The sequence below is a fragment of the Ciona intestinalis genome, chromosome 2 (genome assembly GCF_000224145.3).
Source record: "Ciona intestinalis chromosome 2, KH, whole genome shotgun sequence".
In the NCBI taxonomy this organism is placed as follows: Eukaryota; Metazoa; Chordata; class Ascidiacea; order Phlebobranchia; family Cionidae; genus Ciona; species Ciona intestinalis.
In genome coordinates, this window is record NC_020167.2 from 7,113,519 (window position 1) to 7,137,356 (window position 23,838).

A 23,838-nucleotide genomic window follows, 5' to 3' on the forward strand; every position below is an offset into this window, starting at 1 on the left:
CAATGGTAGCAGCGACGAGCCTTGAACCCATTACTTAATGGTTACAGGCAGGCGCGCTAACCACTACGCCACGGCGCCGGGTGAATATTCTGTTACTACTGCTACCAGGCATAATGTAAATAATCTTTTAATGGCTCATCTGGTATGAAAAAGCGCAGTGTATTTTAAGACGCTTGACATTCCCTGACAAAGTCTTGCCGGATGACATTTTTTCATACCAGATGAGCCGTTGAAGATTATTTAAATGTACCTATTTTTTTGGCCTTATTACCTGAATGGATACAAGACTTGTTAAGGTGGTTAGAGGGTATTGGGTTAAAAACCAGAGGTCAGAAGATACTGGGTTCACATTTAATTGCTTCTACTACGTTTAGGTGAATAAGACTTGGTTATTACTTCAACCCAGTGGTTCACTAATGGCCTAATGGGTTATACAAATTGGGTATTATTGGAAAAAAATCCTACAAAACTGTATGATGATGTAGAGTCCTTTGAATTGCCTACTGTGTGAGTAAAATGATACAACAACTAATCATATTGTTTAAAACTACTAACCTAAAAGTAGGACATGTTCATCTAAACAGACCAAAGCCATTTCACTGCGTTTTTCTGGCATAGGTTTGTCATAAGGTGTCACAGTTTTGTTTCCAGGATGGAAGAGGTCTGCAGTGTCTAGTGGTTCTCCTTTGTAGTTTTTGCCACCAAAGCAAGCAATGAATTCTGTTTCAAGAATTATAATAAGCAATTAAACAAAATTATCCATTTCATCATTTAAAAAATTATCCATTTAATCATTATCCAGGAATGTGCAACTTTGGTTAGAGTGCACAACTCTGACCAGAAGATACAGGTTCAAGGCTTGAAACAACCACCATTGTGTGCGTGTATGTTCTTTGGCAAAACAACAATTGCTCCAACGCAGAAGCCCATAATGGGTTGTCTTAATCCCCCATACATAAAAATAACCCACAAAGTTGCATACATGGTAACTCATGATTGGGCACGAGGTGTATGAAACAGAACACCTGTGTTATAACCACTGTCCGTACAATTTCATGTGCGCAAAATAATCTATAGTATTCATTCAATCCTGTAATAGTGTAAGCACCTTCATGAAGAGAAAACACAACATGTCCATATCTTCTCTCAGTCAACTTTTGTTTCAACATCGTCCACTCGTTGGTGAGTACATCGTAAACCTCAATTGAGTTCAATATTTCATCTTTTTCATTCTTTCCACCAAACATGTAAACTTTTCCTGTAAAAAAAAACATGGAAAATTAGATTCAAACTAACATGTTTGGCAACGGCAGTCATTGTAACACTGTGTTATATTTTATACACCTCGTGCCCTCTTACGAGTTACCACAGATGTATTTTACTTTAAATGTGAGGAGTTTTGGCTTATAAAGTGTCTTGCCAAACCACACATCCACAACATGGTAGCAGCATTCAGCATTGAATGTGTGCCATTAGGGCAAGCACTCTCAGCACCATAAATAAAATAAAACATAAAATAACATGAATTTATTTGAGAGTATTAGGGGTTAGGGTTTTCGAATATATAGTGTCTGTTCCAAGCATACTCATACATCCAAAAATAGTAGCAGCATTGGACATTAAACATGGTACCTTGTAGTTAAGATGCAAACACTCCAACTAAGCACCTTACCATGATGCCAATCTGTATCATGGTCCAAGACTCCAAGTATGGTGCAAGAAATAAAATGAAATAAAAAAGATAAAACATAATATATAAAAAGATAAATATCAAAAATAAAATCAAATATAAAAGATAGATCACCCTTCAATACAGTTGCAGCTGCCTGATACCTGCACTCATGCATCGGGGCAAGACTTTCCCAAGAAGAATTGCTCACACTAAGATCAAGGCACTCGACTGTGTTAAGTGCGTGAGCACCCATCACACCACCAAACACACATAGTTTACTTCCAAGTTGCAGGGCAACACACTCACATCGTTTCTGTGTTAATTTCTGACAACAAGAAATTTAGACTTTATATTATGAATGAATGTATCTTACTTTATGCTTGCAGGGTAGGAAACGACAGTTGTTATAACAAGGGTGTTATGACAGTCGTTATAACAAGGGGGCTGTTAAACTAAGTTGGTCACCACATCCTATCCATACCCACTATAGCTTGGTGTGTTACCAACTGTAATATGAAACCAACTTTATTAAAGTCTTATGCTTCACCGTAAATTCTTTCAGCCGCCTGAGGTTAGGTGTAAATTTGAACACTTGTTTTATCACATTAGATGCGTGACCACCAACCATGAAAAGTGAGCTCTTTAGTTCTGCACAAAAAAATTAAATTTTAAAGTACACAAGGAGTAGGCTATTGATATAAATACAAAAAAACAGAAAACAACTGCTGTAAATACCTGATATTTGTGAGTCTGTAAGTTTTCTCTGTGGTCCAGAGCTTGCTGTGGTTGGCGTTGGTGGTACAAACGGCGCATCTAAGAATGCTTTAATTATTACTTTAAACATGTTTATAATTTATTGGTGGCCTTAAAAAGGATTGTTAGGTTTTTGAATAAGGTTAACTCATTTTTGAACTAAACTGCAACAGATTTATGTTCCACGCAATTAAAAATTACCGAAGCACTTTTCTATTTTCTAATAATAAAAATCTAAAAACAAAACATATAATTTGACACTTCTTTGTTCCTAACTTATGCATTTATATGAAAACAAACAGATAAAAATTAACATGAAACACAAAATAACAAACAACAAAAACAAACCTTCTTGGTATCTGGGCGGAAGGTTATCATCTATAAAAAGAAACATAGTTTTTAGAATAATAAAAATACTACAATTTGAAACATAACGCCAAGTTGTCGGTAACAGTTTGCTACAAATATTTGTAATTGCAGTTCTGGTTATAGTACAAAAATTGTAATTTATTTTACCAGATTACTTTTTTACATCATATTCATAACATTATGTTTTGTTTATCTTTTCTATTAGAAGAACAAGAATTAAATTTATTCAAGAGAGCAAAGTGATTAGAATTAACAGCAGCAAAACAACAGTCATTATAACACTTTATGGAAAATAATGGAAAAGCATTGGTTAAAAAGCATGGGTGTTACATAGCAATTCGTTTTATTTAAATATTTGTTAAAAAGCACCGCTGTTGGGTTTAGGGTCGTGCAAATATTTAATTAAAATGAAAAAAAAGGAATTGAGACTAAGCAGCAATATTAGTGTTAATACTTAAAATTTAACCTTACCAATAACAGTATCATAAGGAGAACTGAACAACTTTAATGGAATCTGGTGTGCTTTCTTTGTAGGGGCAGGAAGAGATTTTTTTTTCTCTTCAATTATCTCTTTAACGTGGCAAGCAATATCCACCTCATTTTCACCATTAAGTTGAATAAGTTCTTTCACAGCTGCCAATGCTAAACAGTAAAGTAAAGTGTTTTGAACTTAATTCAACCATATGTTAAAAATTGTATGGCATAACCATTAAAATAAAAACACAGTTTAGAATGTTCGAACTTATTCTTTTCTATTTGCAAACTTTAAAAGTATGACCTTGTTAGCAAAACACAGTAGTATAATGATCAACTTTCTGGATAACACAAATTTATTATTAATGAACTGAAGTTTACACTATCTTTCAAATACCATTTTATATAAATGACTGAAAGTAGAATTTGATCAAGCATCAAATGTTAATAATGTTAATATACCTTGCTTGGAAGTGATTCTTTCTTTGGGGTTTTTATACCAACACTTCTCCAACACTTTTGTTAATTTCTCTAAAATTTCACCCTCCTTGACTGTGAAGGCGTCTTTATTTTCATCCAGATATTCTTCGAATTTGTCTTGGGGTGTGGGATGCACTCCTTGTTGGATTAGTTGAGTTATCATTTTAGGATCCACCTTGGCTCCTTCCCATGGGTGTTGACGGGTTGCTACTTCATATGCTAGACTTCCAAAGCTAAAAATGATATAAATTAAAATTGATACAAGCATTAGTAAATATGTTAACAGCTAGATTTTAACGTTAAAATCCCCACAGATTGAATGACTTTATATGTTTCTTTTAAAGATACCTGAACATGTCAGAAGATGGTTTCTTCACAGCCAGGCATTTTTTCAATACTTCTGAAGCAACATATGCAAGTGTGTGTCCTAAACCTTGACCTTGTGGATTACTGTTGGAAGTAGTATGACAACTTGCTTGAGTAGACAGTATAAACTCTGCAGTGCCAAAATCAGCAATCTTGGCATGAAGCTGTTCATCCAGAAGAATATTCTCAGGTTTTATATCTCCATGAGTGCAACCCTTTTTATAGCCATGCAAATAAACAAGGCCCTCGCATACCTCATGCAAGATTCTTAGCCTTAAGCCCCACTTCAATTCCCTTTTCTCTATATCTTCTGTGGAATTAGTCCTGAGTTCACTTTCCAACAAACCTTGTAGGTTACCATGCTCCATGTATTCCACCACCAAACCCAAATTAACTTTTTCCCCAGTAGACCAACGAACGGACTCAAGAAATTTGATAATATTCTTATGATCAAACTTTGTTAGGAAATCAGCTTCTCTTTCAATCCTGTTTGGTTAAAATAGGTAATAACTTATATTTTCCATAAGAGCAAATGTAAATTAATTTATCCTTGTGTGGTGGGAAAACTTTATAATGCAGGTATTCTGTTTCATACACCTTGTGCCCGCTTACGAGTTACCATGCATATAACTTTGTGGGTATTTGTTTTTATGTGTGGCCGAAATTTTAGACAACCCATTTGTGCCCACTGGGTTGGAGCAATTGTCGTTAAGTGTCTTGCGCAAGGACACATGCGAACACAATGGTAGAAGGCTAGCAGCGACAAGCCTTGAACCCCTTAGCCTTAGCCGGTAATAGTAAGGGGTTATTGGTTATAGAGGTTAGTAGTTATGGGTTAGTGGTTAACAGATAAGGTAGGGGGGTTTCTTCACTGGCACCCATACACATATAATAGTTTAATTAGTTTTAAACTGAATAAACTAATTTGTATGTATGCTATAAACACTTACTTTTCAAAAAATTCTTCAGAAGGACGGATCTTAACATCCACCAATGTACATTTCACGGCAACCTTGCCACGAGTTTTATGATGACAAAGTCGAACGACTCCGTATCCACCGCTGCCGATTCTGCTCTCATGACGGTTTGAAGTATATTTATCAATAGCATCCATACTGCGCTGTTTTTTAACAGGTAATCTTGATGTAGTATCACTAGCTTGCTAGATCATCCAAGCTTTTAAACAACACCCACAAGTTAAATCAAATACCGGAAACTCCTAGTCTCCTACGAATGCGAAACTCGACTTTTCAGCAAGGGTACTTCCCTTATTTAAAATCGAATATTAATTTGATAGGGGTCGCTAGAGCATGTTGAAGTTTATACCTTTTTTTGGAAACAAAATAGGTAAAAATTGTAATGCATGTATGGGTATAATTCTTAAAACTTTCTATGTACACATCATTATATCGATTAATAAATGGTATATGTGAACTGTGAAGGCTTTTAAATTATGATTAGTACAGTAGCAAAGATTGCATTTATGTGCCTATATCTATTTTAATAGCTTATACAATTGTACATAAATCTAAAAATTAGGTATCTGTATTTTAAGAAATCATAGATCTTACACTTTTTGTTTGCCTGCGATTTTGAAAGCATTTTTGTTTACCGTGAGGTGGGGTTAAAGAGCCACGTAAATAAAACAGCTATTTCGTGTAATATGAAGCAGCCAAAGAGATAAAATGGTTTTAATCTCGTTGGAAGCAGCGGTACATACATCTATATCAGAGCCATAGATGTGTTTCTAGGACTCTTATCTATACTACTAACACAATACTATTTAAACGTTGCCATATAAATAAAAACAATAGGAAAACGACATATTTAAATTATTAAAGAATTGGTAATAAATGTACTTTTTTATAAATTTGTGTCGTTCTTTCTACAATGTTGCCCACAGTTGGTCTTTACCATGCATGATAAAAACATTAAAATACATATAACAGATTTGGTTGTAAATGTATTTTTTTTTATTTGTGGTTTTTTCTTGATGGCATTATTACTTGTGTTACAGCCTCATAATAATCATATGCGTGTCTGTGAGTCATTTGACTCATTTCAGTAAACAGGAAATACATAAAAAAACACAGAAAATACACGTTTATTTTGTCAATGACATGGCAGTTTCATCAAATTTTCGTAATGTGTGTAACAATAAGACAAATTTGTTGTTGTTTTGCCAATTAATTCTTAGTACATAATACATGCTTTCAAAATGTGACAGGGTTTAGTACTTTATTAATAAATAAATAAATAAATGTAACTTATTTACCCTGGTGTGCCAAGAAAACGACAGCCTTTATAACACGGGTGTTCTGTTTGATACACCTTGTGACGCTTACAAGTTACCATGCATGTTACTTTGTGGGTGATTGTTTTTGGGGGATTGTTATAATATTTTTTTATGTATTTTTTTATGTATTAGTGACCAATGGGTTGGAGCAATTGCCGTTAAGTGTTTTGCCCAAGAACACATACGCCCACAATGATAGCGGCGAAGAGCCCTACTTTATAATCACTACATTTTACCAAAAAATACTTTATAATTACAGAAGTGACGCATACTACGAATGTGTGGCACGATTTTTCACACTCACTGAATACCATCCTTGCTGCACAGCTAAAATGGGTCGCTCAGACGATGTTATGGCTGTGACAGACCCAAGACTTCGGTAAGTGAACATAAGTGTGCCCTGACTCCATATATTTTTATAATAGTAAAAACCCTATTACAATTTAGTACTAGGCTATTCAAAAAAATGTAACTTGTTTTATCCTCACCTGGTGGGAAACAGCAGTCGTTGTAACACAGGTGTTCTGTTTCATACACTTCGTGGCAGCTTTTGAGTTACCAGGAATGTAACTTTGTGGATGATTGTTTTTTGGAGGGATTTTTTGTTTTGTTTTATGTATGTTTGACAATTTAGACAACCCACATATTTAGGTAATTAAACAATGAATTAAGTTATAATTGATATATATATATGCTTTTTATAGAGTATACAAAGTGGCTGGGCTGCGGTTGGCAGACGCCTCAGTTTGGCCAACAATGTTTTATAACGATTTCCGTTTGGTTGCAAATTTCTTTATTGTTTTTTTTTGTTATTTTATGGGTACCTTTAAACACCACGGTTTCTAATCATATTGGTATTCTACTTTTTACAAAGCAATAATCAAGTAGGCCTTCGTACTTTGCTGTGTATAACGCGGTTACTTACGCCGGAAATTAGGATGTAGTTATTGCATGTCTCGATAACGGATATAATGTTTTACCGTGCAGAACGGGTAGTATAGTAATGACGTAACTGTATCGCTTGCTATGGCCTCTTACAGAGGTCATTTTCTGAATTAAAATGTATGTTACTACGTCAGAGGCATATACCCTCGGGGATACACTTTGGTCTTGTTATATAAAGTAACAGGGAGAAAGATATAGAAAGAGAAAAGCAAGAGGAGGCGGGGCCGTACAAGTTAGCTGATTGGTTGAATTACTCAACACACCCACAGTGACGTTACACATATATAAGGCCCGGGTATACGCCTACCATGTCATAGTAGTTTTACTGTCACGTAGTTTGTAGTTTAATTTGTTTGCGAGTTCGAGGTGTACTATGCTGTTAACGCACGTACTTTGTTTCAGTATGTTTGCTTTCGGCAAGTTAAAGTATTTTTCAATTAGCGTATGTCGAAGTCTGTGTAATATTAGTAAAGGGCTCGGCGAATTTCTTGAGTTAAAATATTATTTTAATGTATTTCGGCAGTATAAGATATACAAGCGAACGTAAACTAAGTACTTGCGACTTTACTATTTATTATTACCAAGACAACAACAAAAATGCCTTGCTCAAGCACACACGATCTTTCTACGGCCACCGTTGACCAAAAGGTGAGAATTAAAACTTCACAAATAATAAACCTTTGAAGTTTTCCTAACAAAATAATGTACATGTCAACGTTTTGATGTTGGCGTTGGTACTCAAATTTGCCAGATGGGTTTCATACATATAAAATATGCCTGGCAACAACAGTAGGTATTAAAACTTACTTTTGCTAAAACTATATAATGAACTTATAGTTTCTACTTGTATTCATTTGAAAACAAAAAACTTTCAGGTCAAACTCACACTTGATGAACTCAACCTGTCTAATCAACAACTGACCAAAATCATGGAAAAAATGATCAAAGAAATGGTGAAGGGGTTGGGCAAAGACACAAATGAGGATGCCACAGTTAAAATGATCCCATCCTATGTTAAATCATTGCCAGATGGAACAGGTTGGTAGATTGAATTAAACTGTTTATTAGGTTGAATCAGATGCTGCTTAAGGATGGAGTTACGAATGAAGCCATATAACTAAAAGTACAAGAATCATATGAGAAACTATTGGTTGAATAAATGAATGTAACTTGCTTTATCCTCGTGTGGCTGGAAAACTACAGTTGTTTTTCCCACGGGTGTTCTGTTTCATACACCTCGTAATAGCTTACAAGTTACCAAATAGTTTGGATTTTAGTTGAGCTAAATGGATTTAAATGCTTTCTTTTTTCTTATTGCTCTTGTGGTTTCCACTAAACATTTATGTTTTGACAGAACGTGGTCAATTTTTGGCTCTCGATCTTGGAGGAACCAACTTTCGTGTCCTCCTGGTAAAAATCAAAGAAGCCGATGAAATTAACGGCCAACCCAAAATAGAAATGGACAGCCAGATCTACCGCATGCCCGAGAATGTTATCACTGGGAAAGGAGATGAGGTATGCACAGTTTATTTTATTTTTCAATCAACTTGAATTAGCCCTGGCCTAATATCCTAGGACCCACGTTTACCCGTATGAACAAAACACAAATATATTCTAAAGAGTGGACGCTGTCTTATTAATATAAACCTTATAAAAACTAATAACAATTTTTGTGCTTCAGCTTTTTGACCACATTGCGTTATGTATGGCTGACTTCTTGAAGAAACTTGACCTCTTGGACCACAAACTACCTGTTGGTTTCACATTTTCATTTCCTTGCAAGCAAGATGGTCTTGACCATGTAAGTGCCTCTACCTAAATATCTAACAGTTATATCTCAAATTTAAGACATTATTACAGTACATAATGTCTTAAAAAATTATCAAGTAACATACATGGTTACTTGTGGCACGTTTTCCGGCTAGGCAAGGAGAAAGCAATTTGCATTCATTCATACTTTTTATATATCTCTTCCAAAACATTATCGAAGATGGTGTATAATGGAAATATTCTTTTCCAGGCAACACTTATAACTTGGACAAAAGGTTTTAGTGCATCTAATGTTGTTGGAAAAGACATTGTCAAAATGTTGAAGACTGCTATCGATAAAAGAGGGGTAAGATTTTGAACTGTTTTGGGTTGTTTTAAGGCTGATAATTGTTTTTAGTGTATACTATGGGCTATATCAATAATAATTTTGTTATCTGTATTTTAGTTTCAACTATATATACATTGTAAAACTAGCCATAATAATGTATATGTTACCACAACAATTAAGTATGTTTAGTATATGTTTTAACCCCATGTTTCCCAGGGTTCATTGCCTTTACAAAATTTAAATTTCAAAATACCCAAGCACTCAATGCATGTGTGTATTTGTATAGAGTACAACACAGTAATATTAATCATACAACTGTGGTCAGTTAAATATGAAACCACTCGTATTCATGTGATTTGTCGTCTATGTTATTGTGAATGCATGTAAATACATGCAATACATAGCTTGACATACAGGTTTAGTGTAGTAAACAGCAAAGTCACCACCTTTCACACCTTTGTAGGATTTCAAATGCAACCTTGTGGCTGTTGTAAATGACACTGTTGGAACATTGATGTCTTGTGCACACGCACATAAAGATACACAGATTGGACTAATTGTTGGTACGGAATAGTTGCGGCTTATGTGCATGTTGTAGCTTGTGGATCTTTTCATCCTTTCTAATCACTAACATACTAAACCTGCATGACAAATCACTTGCATGTTAGCAATGTTAACATGGGAGTAAACAGGAAAATTTTAAATGAAAGGGGGGGGGGGGGGGGGGGAAAGAACGCTGGGAAACATGGGTTGTAGATTTGTATTGAAAACTTAATTTTGGTTTTCGGGTTTAAAGGATTTGGATGTGGACATCATTGCTGTAGTAAATGATACAGTTGGGACAATGACTTCATGTGCTTTTGATGACCAAGAGTGTATGATTGGCCTCATTGTTGGTAATAATCTATTCTAACTGCTAATTCTGTTTTTGCATGCGTTTTATTTTTGGTGATTCATTTTTTTTTTAGGTATGTAGCCAAGTGTTTTTTGTTTTTTTTTGTTTTAAAGTGTACGGTACTACGCATGAATACGTTTCTTTTCATTGGTGTAGAATTTAAGAAACATGAGCACAAGTTTATTGTCTTCATGTTTGTAGTTACACTCTGCTTTCTATAGGAACTGGTTCCAATGCTTGTTACATGGAGAAGATGTCGAACATTGAAAGGTTGGACAGTAACAAGGGGGGTATGTGCATTAACATGGAATGGGGGGCATTTGGGGACGATGGCGCACTTTCAGATTATAGAAACGAATATGATGTCCATGTTGATGAAAACTCACTCAACAGTGGAAAACAACTGTAAGTATCTGTTGTTGAAGCGGTAATGTGCCAATCCCGGCATAAATCCTAGGACGCATTGTATGCCAAGCTGCGTATTCTTACCCACAAGGATTAGATTGTGTTGTTAAAATAATGCTATTAATGTATGCACACAAAGCCAGCCGAATGAAGCATTGAACCCGACATTTCTTATAATGCACCTAGCCACTTAGGCACTTGGTCTAGACATGCACAGGCAGACCTTACTCAAAAACATGACTGATTAACTTTAGCACAAACAGCCAGACTCTGGTCACGACATAATTATAAAACCGCCCATCTTTGTTTTTAATTAAATAAAAAAAATTATATAGTGTTAACAACTTTTACTTTGTACCCTTTGAATTATATTTTGTGAATTAATATTTTAATGTTTTTGTTGCAGGTATGAGAAAATGATCAGCGGAATGTACATGGGTGAAATAGTGAGACTTGTGTTAGTTAAATTAACTGAAGACGGCCTTCTGTTTGGCGGTGAAACATCAGAAGCTTTAAAAACACCCGGTACCTTCCAAACTTCTTATGTTTCCCAAATTGAAAGGTGAATATTAAATCTAATACTAAAGTTTAAATTTTATTTTGTTTAAATTTGATAAGTTGCACTTATATCTAAATTTTAAGGTTAAATTATAAGATTTATGAAAGTAGCAATCAGCGTTGATTGTTGCATGAAATTACTAAATATAGTTGTTTGAATACATATTTAACTTATCTAACTTCACCTGGTCAAAAGTAACTGTGACAGTTTGCATGCGTGTTTAAGTTGTAGTTGTATCTTTTTCATTTGTTATGCTCATCACGGCAAAGCTACCTAGGTTGCTTAAGTGGCTGTCAGTGTGCTCTTGTAGGCTGCACAGTTGCATATAACGTGGAACATATGTTAATATCTTTTTCTAACTTGTTTATGTTGTATGTTTTTCATAAAGTGTCTCAAAGAATGCTTTTCCCAAAAAGGAGCACATATTAGAGTAAGTGGCATGCCTTTCTGGGTGACATCAATTAATAAAGCATGCTGTATAATGGTGTATTTATGTATCATAATGCATTTAATTACATAACGCCGTCCACCAGCGTTTTGCTGGCAATATGCTCTAATATTAACCTCACTGCATTCAATTTCGCCACCCATTTATTGCATGGTTAGACGTAACCGGATAATAAAGCGTGTAAAGTGTTTCTAATCCTTACTGTTTCACCAGTGCAATACCAAGCGGCATGACAGCAGTTCAAAACATTCTTGCCAACCTTGGCATTGGAGCCATGAGAGCCGACTGTGAAGTTGTCATTCAAGTTTGTAAAGCTGTCTCACGGAGAGCGGCGCACCTTTGTGCGGCAGGTAAACAATTATTTCTGCTTTACATATAATAGGTTGGGGTGAGATGGGACATGTATTCATTCTCTTGTATCGTTTTATTTGGTAGTAAACAAATATTATTTAATATTTAAAAATTATATACTCGTGACTCTAAAAGAATGTTGTGAACTGTTTAAAACACGATTTAAAAATATGGGGTGTTACGTGCTAACTGTACGCTACCATCTCGCCTCTCAGTACTATATCAATTTCCAGCCAATAGTGTAGGTCTTTCGCTTATTACGGCACAGTACACGTAACGCATATAACCATGTATCTACTCGTCATAAAATGAACGAACCGTTCTACGAAAAAGAGTATTTAATTACACCTTCATAGTGCATACCTGGGACTGCTTATGAACACGTCACCCTGCGCGTCAAGTTTTGCATTAAACCAGTTGCGTGTAAGTTAATTAGGCGACCTTCATCAAAACAGTATAAGGTTTCGCGAAAGAAATCCTTTTCATAGAAGATTTGTAAAGCTTTAACTTTAAACGAATTGTACAATTAAAATACAAAAGAGTGGAAATGGAAAAATACGATGGTTTTTAATTTTACAATAAAACGTAGAAGTTAAAAACGGAAAGGAAACCAAGTTGAAACTTCCTGTAACTGCTAATGTTGCCCACCGCCCGAGGTAAAAAGTATGCAACCAGTCAAACCACTACGTTTCTTAATATTGGCATGTTAAACAGCTATTCGCCACAGCCTAAATCTTTTATAAACTGAAAACACCCAAGAACCACTCCCATGAATTCAGCCAATCGGGTCGCAGCCCGAACTCGCATCCGCTTTGCCACGCCCCTTTTTTCTCGGGAACTAAATGGAAAAGGCGGGCACTTATCGAAACACGCTTCTTTTATCTATTTTCGCTGTAGCAGCCGCGCGGTCGATTAACATTCTCACGTTCGATGTTTGCGACGCGGTTTGAACCGACACACTGCTGCAGTTTTCGCTGAAACGATACGTTGTCTTTATCCCGAGGGCAAAGTATGAACTTCGACTTGATAAGAAAGCTTTACCGTACTAATTACAAGCCTCTGCCGGAGGAATGTTCTCTGCTTTAAAAGATCAAAGTCTTATCTAATATTTGCCAAGCAATAACGACAAAGAATCGTGGTTTGACAATATGGGCGCCACCAATGGCAAACGTATGCCAAAGTTTCCCGTAACTTTCCACTTCGTCAAACGTCATCGCTCGCTTCACTGAACACGCGCCATCTTTAGCAAAGTCTCCCAAAACCACCAAATTCGACCAAACGCCAATCAGGCCAACCCCTTACTATTGTGTCATGCTTCTACGAAGTACTGCTCCGGCTGTTAGTTCACCGCTATCTTCCTATTGGCTAGCGGCAGGAGTCGCCCTCCTAATCTCGCTCTACGATTGGTCCACGCAGGTCCGCCCATTTTCGTTAACACAACTCTCGCAAAGCGACCGGAGGCGCTTTAAACAAGTCTGTTTCACCGGTTTTTCCGGTATGTTCGTATCGGAATTAGTCACCACGTATACTGCGGCTCGTCATCCGTATTTAATTTGTTGTCTCGCAAGCCTAAATATATTGTTATGATGTTTTTCGTTCAGATTTAAGCTGATTTTAATTGCACCATCCAATTATACGTCATATGTGTTGCGTCATATTCGCATCGTCATAGTTACGTCACGATTCCATCACGTTTTCTATTGTGACGTCACCAAAGTCACCTTGCTTACGTGCGCCATTGAAATTCTCCGCGTGACCGTCCCATTGTGACGTCAAAAATAGCGAACGCGAATAGATCGTTTTTGCCTTTCTCTTTACGTCCAGTTAGACAGCAGTGTTTCCAAATGCAAAAAATATCGCCGTCTATCGCGCATGGTTTATGTAGACGGTTTAAAATTCGGTAACACTGCAAACGAACTCCGATACATCACGCGTCCGTTTTACGTGACTTAGGTGACTACAAACAGTTATAGTAATTGTGACGTAACAGTTACATCATAAACCCGGGACCGTCGTAACAAACAAATTATAAATACTGTTCGTCCTTCGAACCTTATCCTGCCGTAATGGAAAGGCCCATTTACAAATCGCTTCCTGTTTTTGTACTTTGGAATTTCCCACGCTATTGGATGCTATAGTCTCACCACAATACTTATAAAGCAAACAACATTAATACTTGAGACACATAAGCAAATATGAGCAGTATGATAACGGTTGGACTTGAATGCAAAATATTTGCTACGAACAATACATACCGTTGTATCGTAATTCGTGGAATGTGTTTTGTGACGTGGCGATTTTAATTGTTAGACAATATTGGTTTATGTGAAAGTAAAACAGTAAACAGATTAATCATTAAACAGTTCTCGTTATTTTTTAAATAAGCCCACACTGTTACCTTTAATGCAGTTTCGTATTTAAATAAATGTATTTCGTATGCGCAGTACGGTGACCATTTTTGTTTTGTAGGAATTGCAGCGGTTGCACGAAAAATCAAGGCGAATCATCCTGACAGGGAAACCCTTAGAATGACTGTGGGTGTGGACGGTACAGTGTATAAGAAGCATCCGACTTTTAGTCAAATGATGTCCGAAAAAGTGGACGAACTCTGCGCCGGCGCTGGAGTCGATGTACATTTTGCTCTGTCTTATGACGGTAGTGGCAAAGGTGCCGCGCTTATTACCGCTGTTGCGCAACGAAAGATTGGATCAGACGAATAGGTGAGCTCATAAAATTATCACTTTGCTTGTAAAATTACTGCTAGGCAATAAATATTTAAGCACGTGGACTTGTGACATGAAGATAGAACCTTCATTTCTTATTTATAACAAAATCTCTTGTTCTACAGGTTATTATTTTTGCAAGGAGAACCGGCGTACGTCGCGTTCCAAGTTTAATTGCGACGATTTCGCGTTTTGAGGGCCTTCTATACAATAACGATCATAAAACAGCACTAAGTTCCAACTCGAATAAACAATTCCGTCACCTAAGTTATTATTCTTAAAAATCTTTGCAGTTATCTCTTCTTACCTTAACTGCACTTCTTTTAAAACAGGTTCAAATCACCTAAATTAACCAATCTGTACCAGAGCAATGGTACCACCCGTTTCACTGTCAAGATAAAATGTTGTACTTTAAAAATTGTTCGTGTCTTCGGTATCGACTGTGTTGCTATAAATGTGTCTCACTTGTGCACCAAAACACTTTATTTATTATTATTATTACACATATATACACACCGTTTATGCGTGATATACTAACTTTATTTTTTGTATATATAAAATTTTTAATAAATCTTATCAAACAGCAACTTTTCCTAACCCACTTTATTCTTCTTCTTATAATGTTTATAATGTTTTATACGCTTGGCCTACTTCCCTATAATATGTGTTATAGTTTTTAACTTAATGGTAGTTCAATTAATTATAAATCTGTATACACACGATAATACCACGACAAGTTTTACATTTCTATATGCTGTGCTTCTTTTTACGTGTTGTGTGTATTAATAAAGCAATACAACAGTACAATAATGTAAATGCTGATCGTGACTTCGTTCATAAACAACTCAGTTACCTTCAACAATATAAATGACTTTTAACGAAAGTCTTTTGAAAGCAAACTGATTGAAGTTTAGAAGATATGAAATGACGATGTATAGCCTACGTGATATTGTACATTGTCGGTGACGCACATATTATATAGGTGAAAGACACAAAGTAGCACGTACACATTATATTGTTACTCCAAGAAACTAAGCCATAAGAGAGATAATAGATACATAGTAGGGGGGGTGAGATGGGACACACTTTCACTTATTTTCTCGTTCAATTTGGTAAAAAAACAAAGAATTATAAAACAAATGTTTAAAACACGATTTTTGTTTATGTGCTAAAGTTGTCTCGTCCTCCTCCATCCTACTATATCAAACAAAGGCAAATTACAATCACAACAAATATTCCACGTCATAAGGAATGACAACAATGGGCGTTGCCTCTTATGATTCACGCCTACAAACTTCACAAGCACAACAATCTTGAATTACCATGTACAAAAATACCAGACCATGCACGGTTACTCGTATATCATACAATCATACTGTTTACATCTATTTTTTACCACAGAACCTTTATGATTATTGTAAAAGTGCCCCCCCGCCAAGTGTTATGTAACTTATAGTCTATTGTTCAAGGTATACATTACTATTGTATGCGCATTCCAGGTCGTTGCCCTGCAAATCACACTAACCGCCACGCACATACACAATATCCAGTTACGTTAATTTTAGACTCGGCTTTGTGTCCCAACATATTATTTACACGCACTACAAAGTTACTGCCGTTTTTGAGAGCTAAAACAACAGATTGGAGCAGAAAGTGCTCCATTCCGCCACCTAGCGGAAAGGGAATACCAGTTAGCGTATGTGCGCATCGGGCTTCGCTACTTTCTGTTATTCTAAAATTGTTCTACTTTCTGTAAAACCATGTTTTTGAACAACAGATGTGAGAATTGAGATGTTTCAAAATGATATCCGAAAAAGTACAAGAACAACTGTTTGGCCGAAAAGGGTCTATAGGAGCTCACACGTGTCAAAAAATAAAAGTTCTTTTTTTTGCATTTATTTCTTCTGGTTGTTAATAAAGGTTATTTGCACTTGACAGCGACATGGTATGGCCAGTAGAGCGCGCCAGAGAGAAAATGAGTTTATGTTGCCTTCGGGTGTGTTTGGCACAATGCTTCTCATATGAACGTGGCTGGCGCTTGGTCTTCCTTTTTTCACAATACAAGAGATATGCAGGTTGACGGTTAAACACGAATACAAGTTGACGGTTAAACACGGATACTAAGATACGGTATCAGTAAAATGTAAACGAGGGGGAGTGTCTTGGCGCAAGAACTGGTTACGGGAACTCATAACATACAAGCGTTGGTCAGATTCACTTTAAACGCGGGGTCTTCAACAAGAGTGCAGCAAAAGTATGAACACGTGGTATATACGGGTAAATATGATATATACGAGCATATATGGGGAATATACAGGTTAAGTGTGACGTCACAGAGACAGGCCTTCGTTACGTCATTTTCTATAAATTGCAAAATTATTTTGTTCACTTGAAAAGTAACTCATAAAAGCTGTTTTCGCTAGGGGGCGCCGTCACTAAGAATATGAACGAAACTGACGGGGAATACCCCGACCCGGTGGGGCTGATGCTCCACGTGACCAACCTTGAAATAAAATATGGTTAACATATTTATTTAAAATCCTTTATTACTAGTATCGTGCATCACGGTAATGCAAATTAGGAAATCATCAACAAAATATTGAGGAAATAATATAATAATAATAAAAACTTCTTTCTGTCTCTCCTATTACGTTAAATACATTTTTTGCTACATTCTGTCATCTCGTATTTCCGTTTCCTAATCTTTGCTGTTGTAATCAAATAGACTTAATAAAGTTATTACTAATATATAAGAATATCTCCGGAAATTGCTTTGGATAATCTATTAGAATTAGTTGGGTAATGTAAATAAATCAAATAATACCCATAAAGGTTCCTGAATTAACACCCTTAATAGTTTAGATGTTATTGGATGATATAATTAAATGTAACTTGTTTTATCCTCGCGTGACGGGGCAACGACAGTTTTTATAACAAGAGTGTTTCAAACACCTCTTACACGAGTTACCACGTAACTTAGTGGGTAATTATTTTTTGTTGTATGGCTGATAACGCCCACAATAATAGCTGCGACAAGCCTTAAACCCGCCACCTTTGGGTTGGATGCAGACGTGCTAACCATGGCGCTAATGAATAAAGAGCGTTATCACTAACACTGTGACGATACTCAAAATAGTTTGACACCCACGAAGTTACATACGCGGTAACTCGTAAAGATGTAAGAGCGAGGTATATGAAACAGAACATACGTTTCATAACGACTGTAGGTGTCCCGCCCCGCGAGCGTAAGATAATTACATTCACTTATATTACCCAATAACATATAAAGAACTATTAAAGCTGCTAATTCACGTGGGGGTAAAACAAGATACATTAATTGACATTCAATCTAATTTCCTTGGTTACATATTCCCTAGTCGTTTCATCCTGGAACGACACTCACCCACCAATCCTGGTCCTCCACCCCAGTAACTACAATTATCTCGTTTTCCACGAATGTTAACTCGTCTTGGTTGTCAGCCTCGCAGTCATAAATGGCGCGCACACGTTTAGGTCTTGGTGTTGGTGGTGGGATTTGCGAAGATCTAAAACAATGAAGGGATTATACAGCTTTACATTGAGAATACTGGTATTGTCCTTTAGTATTGCTGGCAGATGTGCAACGTTTATACTCGCATGGTGGGGACACAGTAGTCGTAATGTTTCATACACCCCGTGTCTGCCTTACAGTAACCACATGTGTAACTTTGTGGGTAAAAATTGTTTTTTTATTCATATATTTTATGTAGACAAACCATTAGTGACCAGTGGAGCAATTTGTGTTAAGTTTCTTACACAAGTACACATATGCCCACAATGGTAGCAGAAATGAGCATACACACTATCTGTTACTTTAGAATGCTGCCCCATACACCAAAACATTTGCAAATTTATAATGTTGTAACCTTGGCAACGGTACTGGGGCATCGCTTCTATTTGGATCTGGACGTAAATCTGAAGGGCTCGAGTTTCGTGGGAGAGACCGAGATTTCTCTATAGAACCTGGCTGTCCCGGCTTTAAACCTATATAACAATGGGTTATTATGACGTGTATGCGTGACGTAGTGGACGCACCGACACCATGCATGCAGATTACCATGCAGGAAAATTAGGTGAACAAAGAAAATGAAATCAAAGCATGCCTGGTGTTTCTAAAGTGAATTGCTGGCTATTGGATGGTACTCGTGGCTGCTCTTGGCGATCGCCCCTGTAACCGTTGTTGGTGCAGTTGGTAGGGGAAGCGAAGGTCAAATTTTGCCGAGAGTGAGGGGTGATTTCGTGGTTGATATTTTGGTGGTTCGTCTTTGGAAGTGGGGCAGTTGTGTTGAGGTTAGTGGAGGTTCGGCCACTTAAGCGGTCAATGGAAGGGTTGGGTTTTAGAATTGACCTTGGTTGAGTAGAAGCGTTGGTCGGTGAAGGTTTGGATTTTCCACTGACAACTTGAAAGGTTCGGAAAGTTGTTTGTGTTCGTGAGGAAGGTGACAGAAGAGGTGGCTGGGTGGAGCGTTTCGTGGACAGGGAATGCTTGAGGGCGAATGAAGGCCGGGATTTGACGACTTTCCGCGGGCTTACAAGGTCCGAAAGCTGGCTGATAATGTCGATGTGGCTCGGGGTGTTGAAGTTTGGGTATGGAGTGGTGCGGTTGGGGGTGTAGTGTATTGGCTGAGATTTTCTGCACGGTGATTCTGAAAGCAAAGCGTCATGCAGGTTGCCATGCAATATAAAGATCATGCATTTGAACATAAAAAATCGGGCGTTGGCTGATGCTTCGAAATTATGATTTTAAATGAAAATTCGTGAAATAAAAACTTTACCCGAGATCTGTTTCGATTTGCGCCGTTTGCCGCCAAAGGAGGCAAATCTAGTGTTTCGCAGACTAGTGACTGTAAATAGATGGTAGTGCCACAAAGTTAGTGTGAAGTTACTTCTGTTAGTAGAGGTTGAATGTATATATGTGAATTACAATGGTGGATTACAAGGTGCTTATCATGCCATAGTGTTGTTAACGTCGTGTATTAGGTTACCATGCAAGGATAGTCAACTAGGATCTTGTATTATAAACATACAATGGTGTATTTAATGGTTAAAGTACTAACCTGATTTTAAGGGGATTTCAGGAGTGCTTTCCCTGAAATAAATATTATTTAACATAATTTTTCGTTATTTGTTCGAATCTGACGGCAAACACCAAAACGACAGTCGTTAAAACACGGTTTGGGGAAAAAGTAAATGTTAAAAACGTGATTGTTAATGCCAAATTTTTGATGGGGAACTTTACTTTTTAATAATACAACGAGGAAGTCAGTTTGTCTCTCTATGTATGTGTATATATACAGGTAATAAAAATAACGTTTCAAACAAAAAATATGTCCTTTATTATAATATTAACTTAGTAAGCCTATAGTTTACATCAAAGAACTTGAAAATTACCTTCTTATATCATTAGTAGGAACTTGTAGTGGGTAAATATTAGCAGTAACCAACGATGATGAACGAGGTGTGGATTTTAATGGAAGGTCTGGGTAATGGTAAGAGTTAATATGAAGTGTTATTTGACAGCCTCCAAAAACTGGTGAAGTCTATGGGGTGACAGGGAGTTGGGGTAATAGGCCAATCCTGGCCTAAGCCCTAGGACTCCCGGCACGCTACGCTGTTGTCAAAGGAAAATTATCTCTAACTATTTAAGAATTTGTTGGTATAGTGGTGCTTCTGAACAGCTATCACCAAAATGTGAGGTAATTATAAATTTATGACGATACTGTCCACACAAGTTACGATACAGTCCCCACATCTACCCATCCATAGCGTTTATACACACCTGGTTTGTTTGGTATGGCTGGTGCGGGCGGCCGACCCTCGATACCTGATTTCCTGGGGTCTATGCTCCCTGGTGCAGCCGTGTGGCTCCGAGCGCGTGGCACAGCAGCTGATGCGTGTTGTGGCACGGCAGGCGGAGGGCCACGTGGCGGCGGGGGTGGCACGTCAGGTAAAGGCCTTGTTCGCTCTTTAAATGAAGTAGGACGGTGTCGATGCGAATCACCGCTATTGTTGTTTGTCTGTATGGATTGAATGAATGCAACCTATTTATTTCCAGGTGGTATGAAACGCCAGTCGTTATAAAACGGGTGTTTTATTTTATAAAACTCGTGCCACCACATATGTAACTTTGTGGTTCATTGTTTTTTTTTGTGTTTTTTTTGGGGGGGGGGCCGATGTCTGTTTTTTTCAGACCTAAGTACGTCTATACTCTATATGAAAAGCAAACTATAGGTATTTCAAGTATATTTGAATCGAAATATCACCTTGGCAGGAGACATTCCTATAAATTGTTGAGGCAATGATAGCAATGCCTTGTCGTCCAAATCATCGTCGCTTATAAAGTCGTCCTCATCCTTAATACGGTGGGTGTATTATGAAACATATGTAAGCTCCAATTAGTTGCTGCCGCCCATATTAGTTGGAAAAACGTCAATCAGTTACCACATTTGCCACATTAATAGTGGGTAAGCTGCTATAACTATCGTTCAGCATAAAGTATTGGAATGGGCTAACGCGATACTTTAATCAAAGAAACGCCAAACTTACGGCATTTGCGGTCTGCAAACCACCACTTACATTAAATTTAAGTTAAATTAAAGCATTCCTTATGGAAGAACTGCTTTACCATTGGGATATACAAGATAAACCACACAAAACGTTGCAAACCACGACTTACATTAAAAGTGAGGTTCCAATCTATATTAATATCTATTTCTGCTCAAGAACACATAAGTCCACAGTGGTAGCAGCGACAAGCCTTTAACCCAGAACCACGACTTACATTAAAAGTGAGATTCCAATCTATATTAATATGTACGATGGATCTAAACTTTCCGGATGCTGCTTGCTCCAAGATCTCCTCGCATCCGGGATGATCCATTCTCCTAGTGATCTGGAGAGCTGTTTCACCTCGAGCGTTTTCTGTTATGATGTCATAAATGCGAAATTTTAGAACAAAGGTAGCATGAAATGATGCGCCAACTCGGTACTCTCGGCTATTTTTAAATGCAAAAATAAACGTTTGATACACAAAAAAATTACATGTATTTAAAACTGTGTACAATCCAAGCACATAATAATCCTTAAGCACGTAATAAACATTGGGCACTAAGTTTGGGGTCAGAGTTGGCCTGAAATATTATACCACTTACGGTGACTTACCAATATCTGGGCTCGCTTTGCTTCTAAGCAGCAGCTTCATGCATTCTGTCTGGTTCATCTCTGCACAGATGTGCAGTGCAGTGTTGCCAGATATGGTTTTCTTGTTCATGCCACTCCCTATGTTCTGTGCAAGGAAATCGACCAGCGGCAACACTGTACCAGAGCAATCATGGTTGGGCATCGAGACAGCAACATGTAATGCAGTTTCAGCGTCATCCTGTTAAACCCAAAATTAAAATAAACCAAAGTTCATTGTAGGTATAAAAAAATGTTATCGTAATGTGAGATTTCAACAAACAATTTATCATAGTTAATGTTATCATTCATGAAAAATATTTGACAACCTGTTTAAATGTGAGATTATAACCAAAAAGTTTACCATAGTTAATGTTATCATTATTAAAACATTTATTTCATGTTTCTGCCAAAATATACTGAAGTTTTTTAATTTTCTACAAATGTCAGAAAATACAAGTAATAATGAGACAGAACATTTCAAACTTCATCTGTATATGAACCTCCTAAACCAATCAAACGATCAATACAACTAAAAAAAGTCAGGAAAAAAAACAGAAAATCTCACTGTATCAACTTAAACTGTAAATTTTAGGCAAACAAACTGATAAAAAATGATAAGCTTACATATCCAGGTAATGGAGCACACATGTCTGCTCCTTCTGCCCACAGTTGTAGCAATGAGAATACATCACATGATCGAATAGCTTGTCCCAATTCATCAGTAAGAGCATCTGGATCATCAGCACATGTATGGACAACGTATTTACGAGAGATGTATTTCCCACGAATGAAAGACTTTCGCTCCTCCCTAAACAACAGTTGAATTTAGCATTTTATGGTAATTTTTTGTTTTTTGTGGCTTATCCATTAATATATAAATTTGCCACGAATGAAAGACTTTTGCTCCTGCCTAAATAACAGTTGAATTTAGCATTTTGTGATAATTTTTCGTTTTTTGTGGCTTATCCATTAATATATAAATTTCCCCAGAATGAAAGACTTTTGCTGCTTTCTAAATAAATATACCAGTCATTGCAACAAGTTTACCCCAACCAGGAGCAGTATTGCACTCGCATGAGACATTTGAACAAATATTTTTATATCAGCGCTATGGAAACACTGTGTAGTCCAATGCAGATAAGCAGGTACAATTAGTTCACTATCCCACCAGTAGTATTATTGCAGACTATATGCCGTACTGCCCCAACTGGTACCTAATTAACAGACTACTTGCACTGCTGTTTCAAACTTCCAAATATACAGCTATGAAATAGTCTTAACAAATTGCAACTAGTTTACTTTCTAACCAGTAGTAGTATTGCACTTACATGTTACTGCTTGGCGTCGGTTTCATCTCGCTTTCAAGTTTATCCTCCATGATGTCATTGAAGTTATCATTGCCAACAGAACGAGCAAGCTGGAATAGAGGCAGATGTAAAAAAATAGTAGTATAGAAATAGTATATTACTGATTAATTTGTTAGTGTGTATACAGGTTGGACTGTAGTTTGACCAAAGTTTTGTAAAAAAAAACTTGCTTAAAAAAATCTCCCCAAACTTTGGTAAAAAGTTTTTATCCAACCAATATATTACCAGCAATTCTGATGTTCCTAAATCATCCAATGTAATAGATTGAATACGAGATACATGGACTCCCATGTCCCTATGAATGCCACTGCATTCAATGCAAAGTAAAACTCCAAGGTTTGTAGATAGCCATGTTGGTTCTAAAGGTAATAATACTCATGTAAGTTTTAATGCTATTAGATAGTTTCAGTTTTTAAATC

At 36.8% G+C, this 23,838-nt stretch overlaps 3 protein-coding genes and 1 long non-coding RNA gene across 11 annotated transcripts in view; 2 read left to right on the plus strand and 2 right to left on the minus strand.

The window, feature by feature from the left end:
• Positions 1 to 5,394, minus strand: part of LOC100184958 — a 24,910-nt gene extending 19,516 nt beyond the window's left edge. Inside the window, exons 1-10 of one of the 2 annotated variants that reach the window (XM_026840781.1) lie at positions 5,065 to 5,394; positions 4,097 to 4,600; positions 3,731 to 3,981; positions 3,266 to 3,436; positions 2,774 to 2,803; positions 2,408 to 2,485; positions 2,220 to 2,320; positions 1,805 to 1,997; positions 1,109 to 1,258; positions 556 to 720 (exon numbers count right to left, since the gene is read on the minus strand). In XM_026840781.1, the coding sequence (XP_026696582.1) occupies positions 556 to 720; positions 1,109 to 1,258; positions 1,805 to 1,997; positions 2,220 to 2,320; positions 2,408 to 2,485; positions 2,774 to 2,803; positions 3,266 to 3,436; positions 3,731 to 3,981; positions 4,097 to 4,600; positions 5,065 to 5,228 (1,807 nt within the window). In that variant the 5' untranslated portion in view covers positions 5,229 to 5,394. The remainder of the gene's footprint in view (positions 1 to 555; positions 721 to 1,108; positions 1,259 to 1,804; positions 1,998 to 2,219; positions 2,321 to 2,407; positions 2,486 to 2,773; positions 2,804 to 3,265; positions 3,437 to 3,730; positions 3,982 to 4,096; positions 4,601 to 5,064) is intronic. The other variant, XM_002132037.5, reaches the window with a different exon arrangement.
• Positions 5,395 to 6,609: 1,215 nt separating this feature from the next.
• LOC113475813 lies at positions 6,610 to 7,168 on the plus strand. Its single transcript, XR_003397591.1, has 2 exons — positions 6,610 to 6,789; positions 7,115 to 7,168. It is a non-coding gene; the product is annotated as an uncharacterized LOC113475813 (long non-coding RNA).
• Positions 7,169 to 7,693: 525 nt separating this feature from the next.
• Positions 7,694 to 15,650, plus strand: LOC100180240 (hexokinase-2-like). Of its 4 annotated transcripts, none has more exons than XM_009859429.3 (12): positions 7,694 to 8,003; positions 8,231 to 8,393; positions 8,710 to 8,870; positions 9,037 to 9,156; positions 9,376 to 9,471; positions 9,917 to 10,016; positions 10,570 to 10,753; positions 11,160 to 11,315; positions 11,701 to 11,742; positions 11,974 to 12,110; positions 14,581 to 14,831; positions 14,960 to 15,650. In XM_009859429.3, exons 1-11 carry the CDS (start codon positions 7,953 to 7,955, stop codon positions 14,829 to 14,831), a joined length of 1,461 nt encoding a protein of 486 aa, XP_009857731.1. In that variant the 5' UTR covers positions 7,694 to 7,952; the 3' UTR covers positions 14,960 to 15,650. The 4 variants fall into 4 exon arrangements, with proteins under 4 accessions (XP_009857731.1, XP_002132085.2, XP_009857732.1 ...); XM_002132049.5 differs by lacking the exon at positions 9,917 to 10,016 and adding an exon at positions 10,250 to 10,349; XM_009859430.3 differs by lacking the exon at positions 11,701 to 11,742.
• Positions 15,651 to 16,708: 1,058 nt separating this feature from the next.
• ci-arfgap-11 (zinc finger protein Ci-ArfGAP-11) overlaps positions 16,709 to 23,838 on the minus strand; it is a 29,421-nt gene continuing 22,291 nt past the window's right edge. Inside the window, exons 16-28 of one of the 4 annotated variants that reach the window (XM_026839600.1) lie at positions 23,645 to 23,778; positions 23,381 to 23,469; positions 22,677 to 22,860; positions 22,035 to 22,251; positions 21,655 to 21,794; positions 21,137 to 21,226; positions 20,653 to 20,890; positions 20,265 to 20,352; positions 19,931 to 19,962; positions 18,977 to 19,519; positions 18,740 to 18,857; positions 18,238 to 18,379; positions 16,709 to 17,337 (exon numbers count right to left, since the gene is read on the minus strand). In XM_026839600.1, coding sequence (XP_026695401.1) covers positions 17,254 to 17,337; positions 18,238 to 18,379; positions 18,740 to 18,857; positions 18,977 to 19,519; positions 19,931 to 19,962; positions 20,265 to 20,352; positions 20,653 to 20,890; positions 21,137 to 21,226; positions 21,655 to 21,794; positions 22,035 to 22,251; positions 22,677 to 22,860; positions 23,381 to 23,469; positions 23,645 to 23,778 — 2,099 coding nt within the window. In that variant the 3' untranslated portion in view covers positions 16,709 to 17,253. Of the gene's footprint in view, positions 17,338 to 18,237; positions 18,380 to 18,739; positions 18,858 to 18,976; positions 19,520 to 19,648; positions 19,718 to 19,930; positions 19,963 to 20,264; positions 20,353 to 20,652; positions 20,891 to 21,136; positions 21,227 to 21,654; positions 21,795 to 22,034; positions 22,252 to 22,676; positions 22,861 to 23,380; positions 23,470 to 23,644; positions 23,779 to 23,838 lie in introns of all 4 variants that reach the window. The other 3 variants (XM_026839602.1, NM_001047990.1, XM_026839606.1) reach the window with 3 other exon arrangements.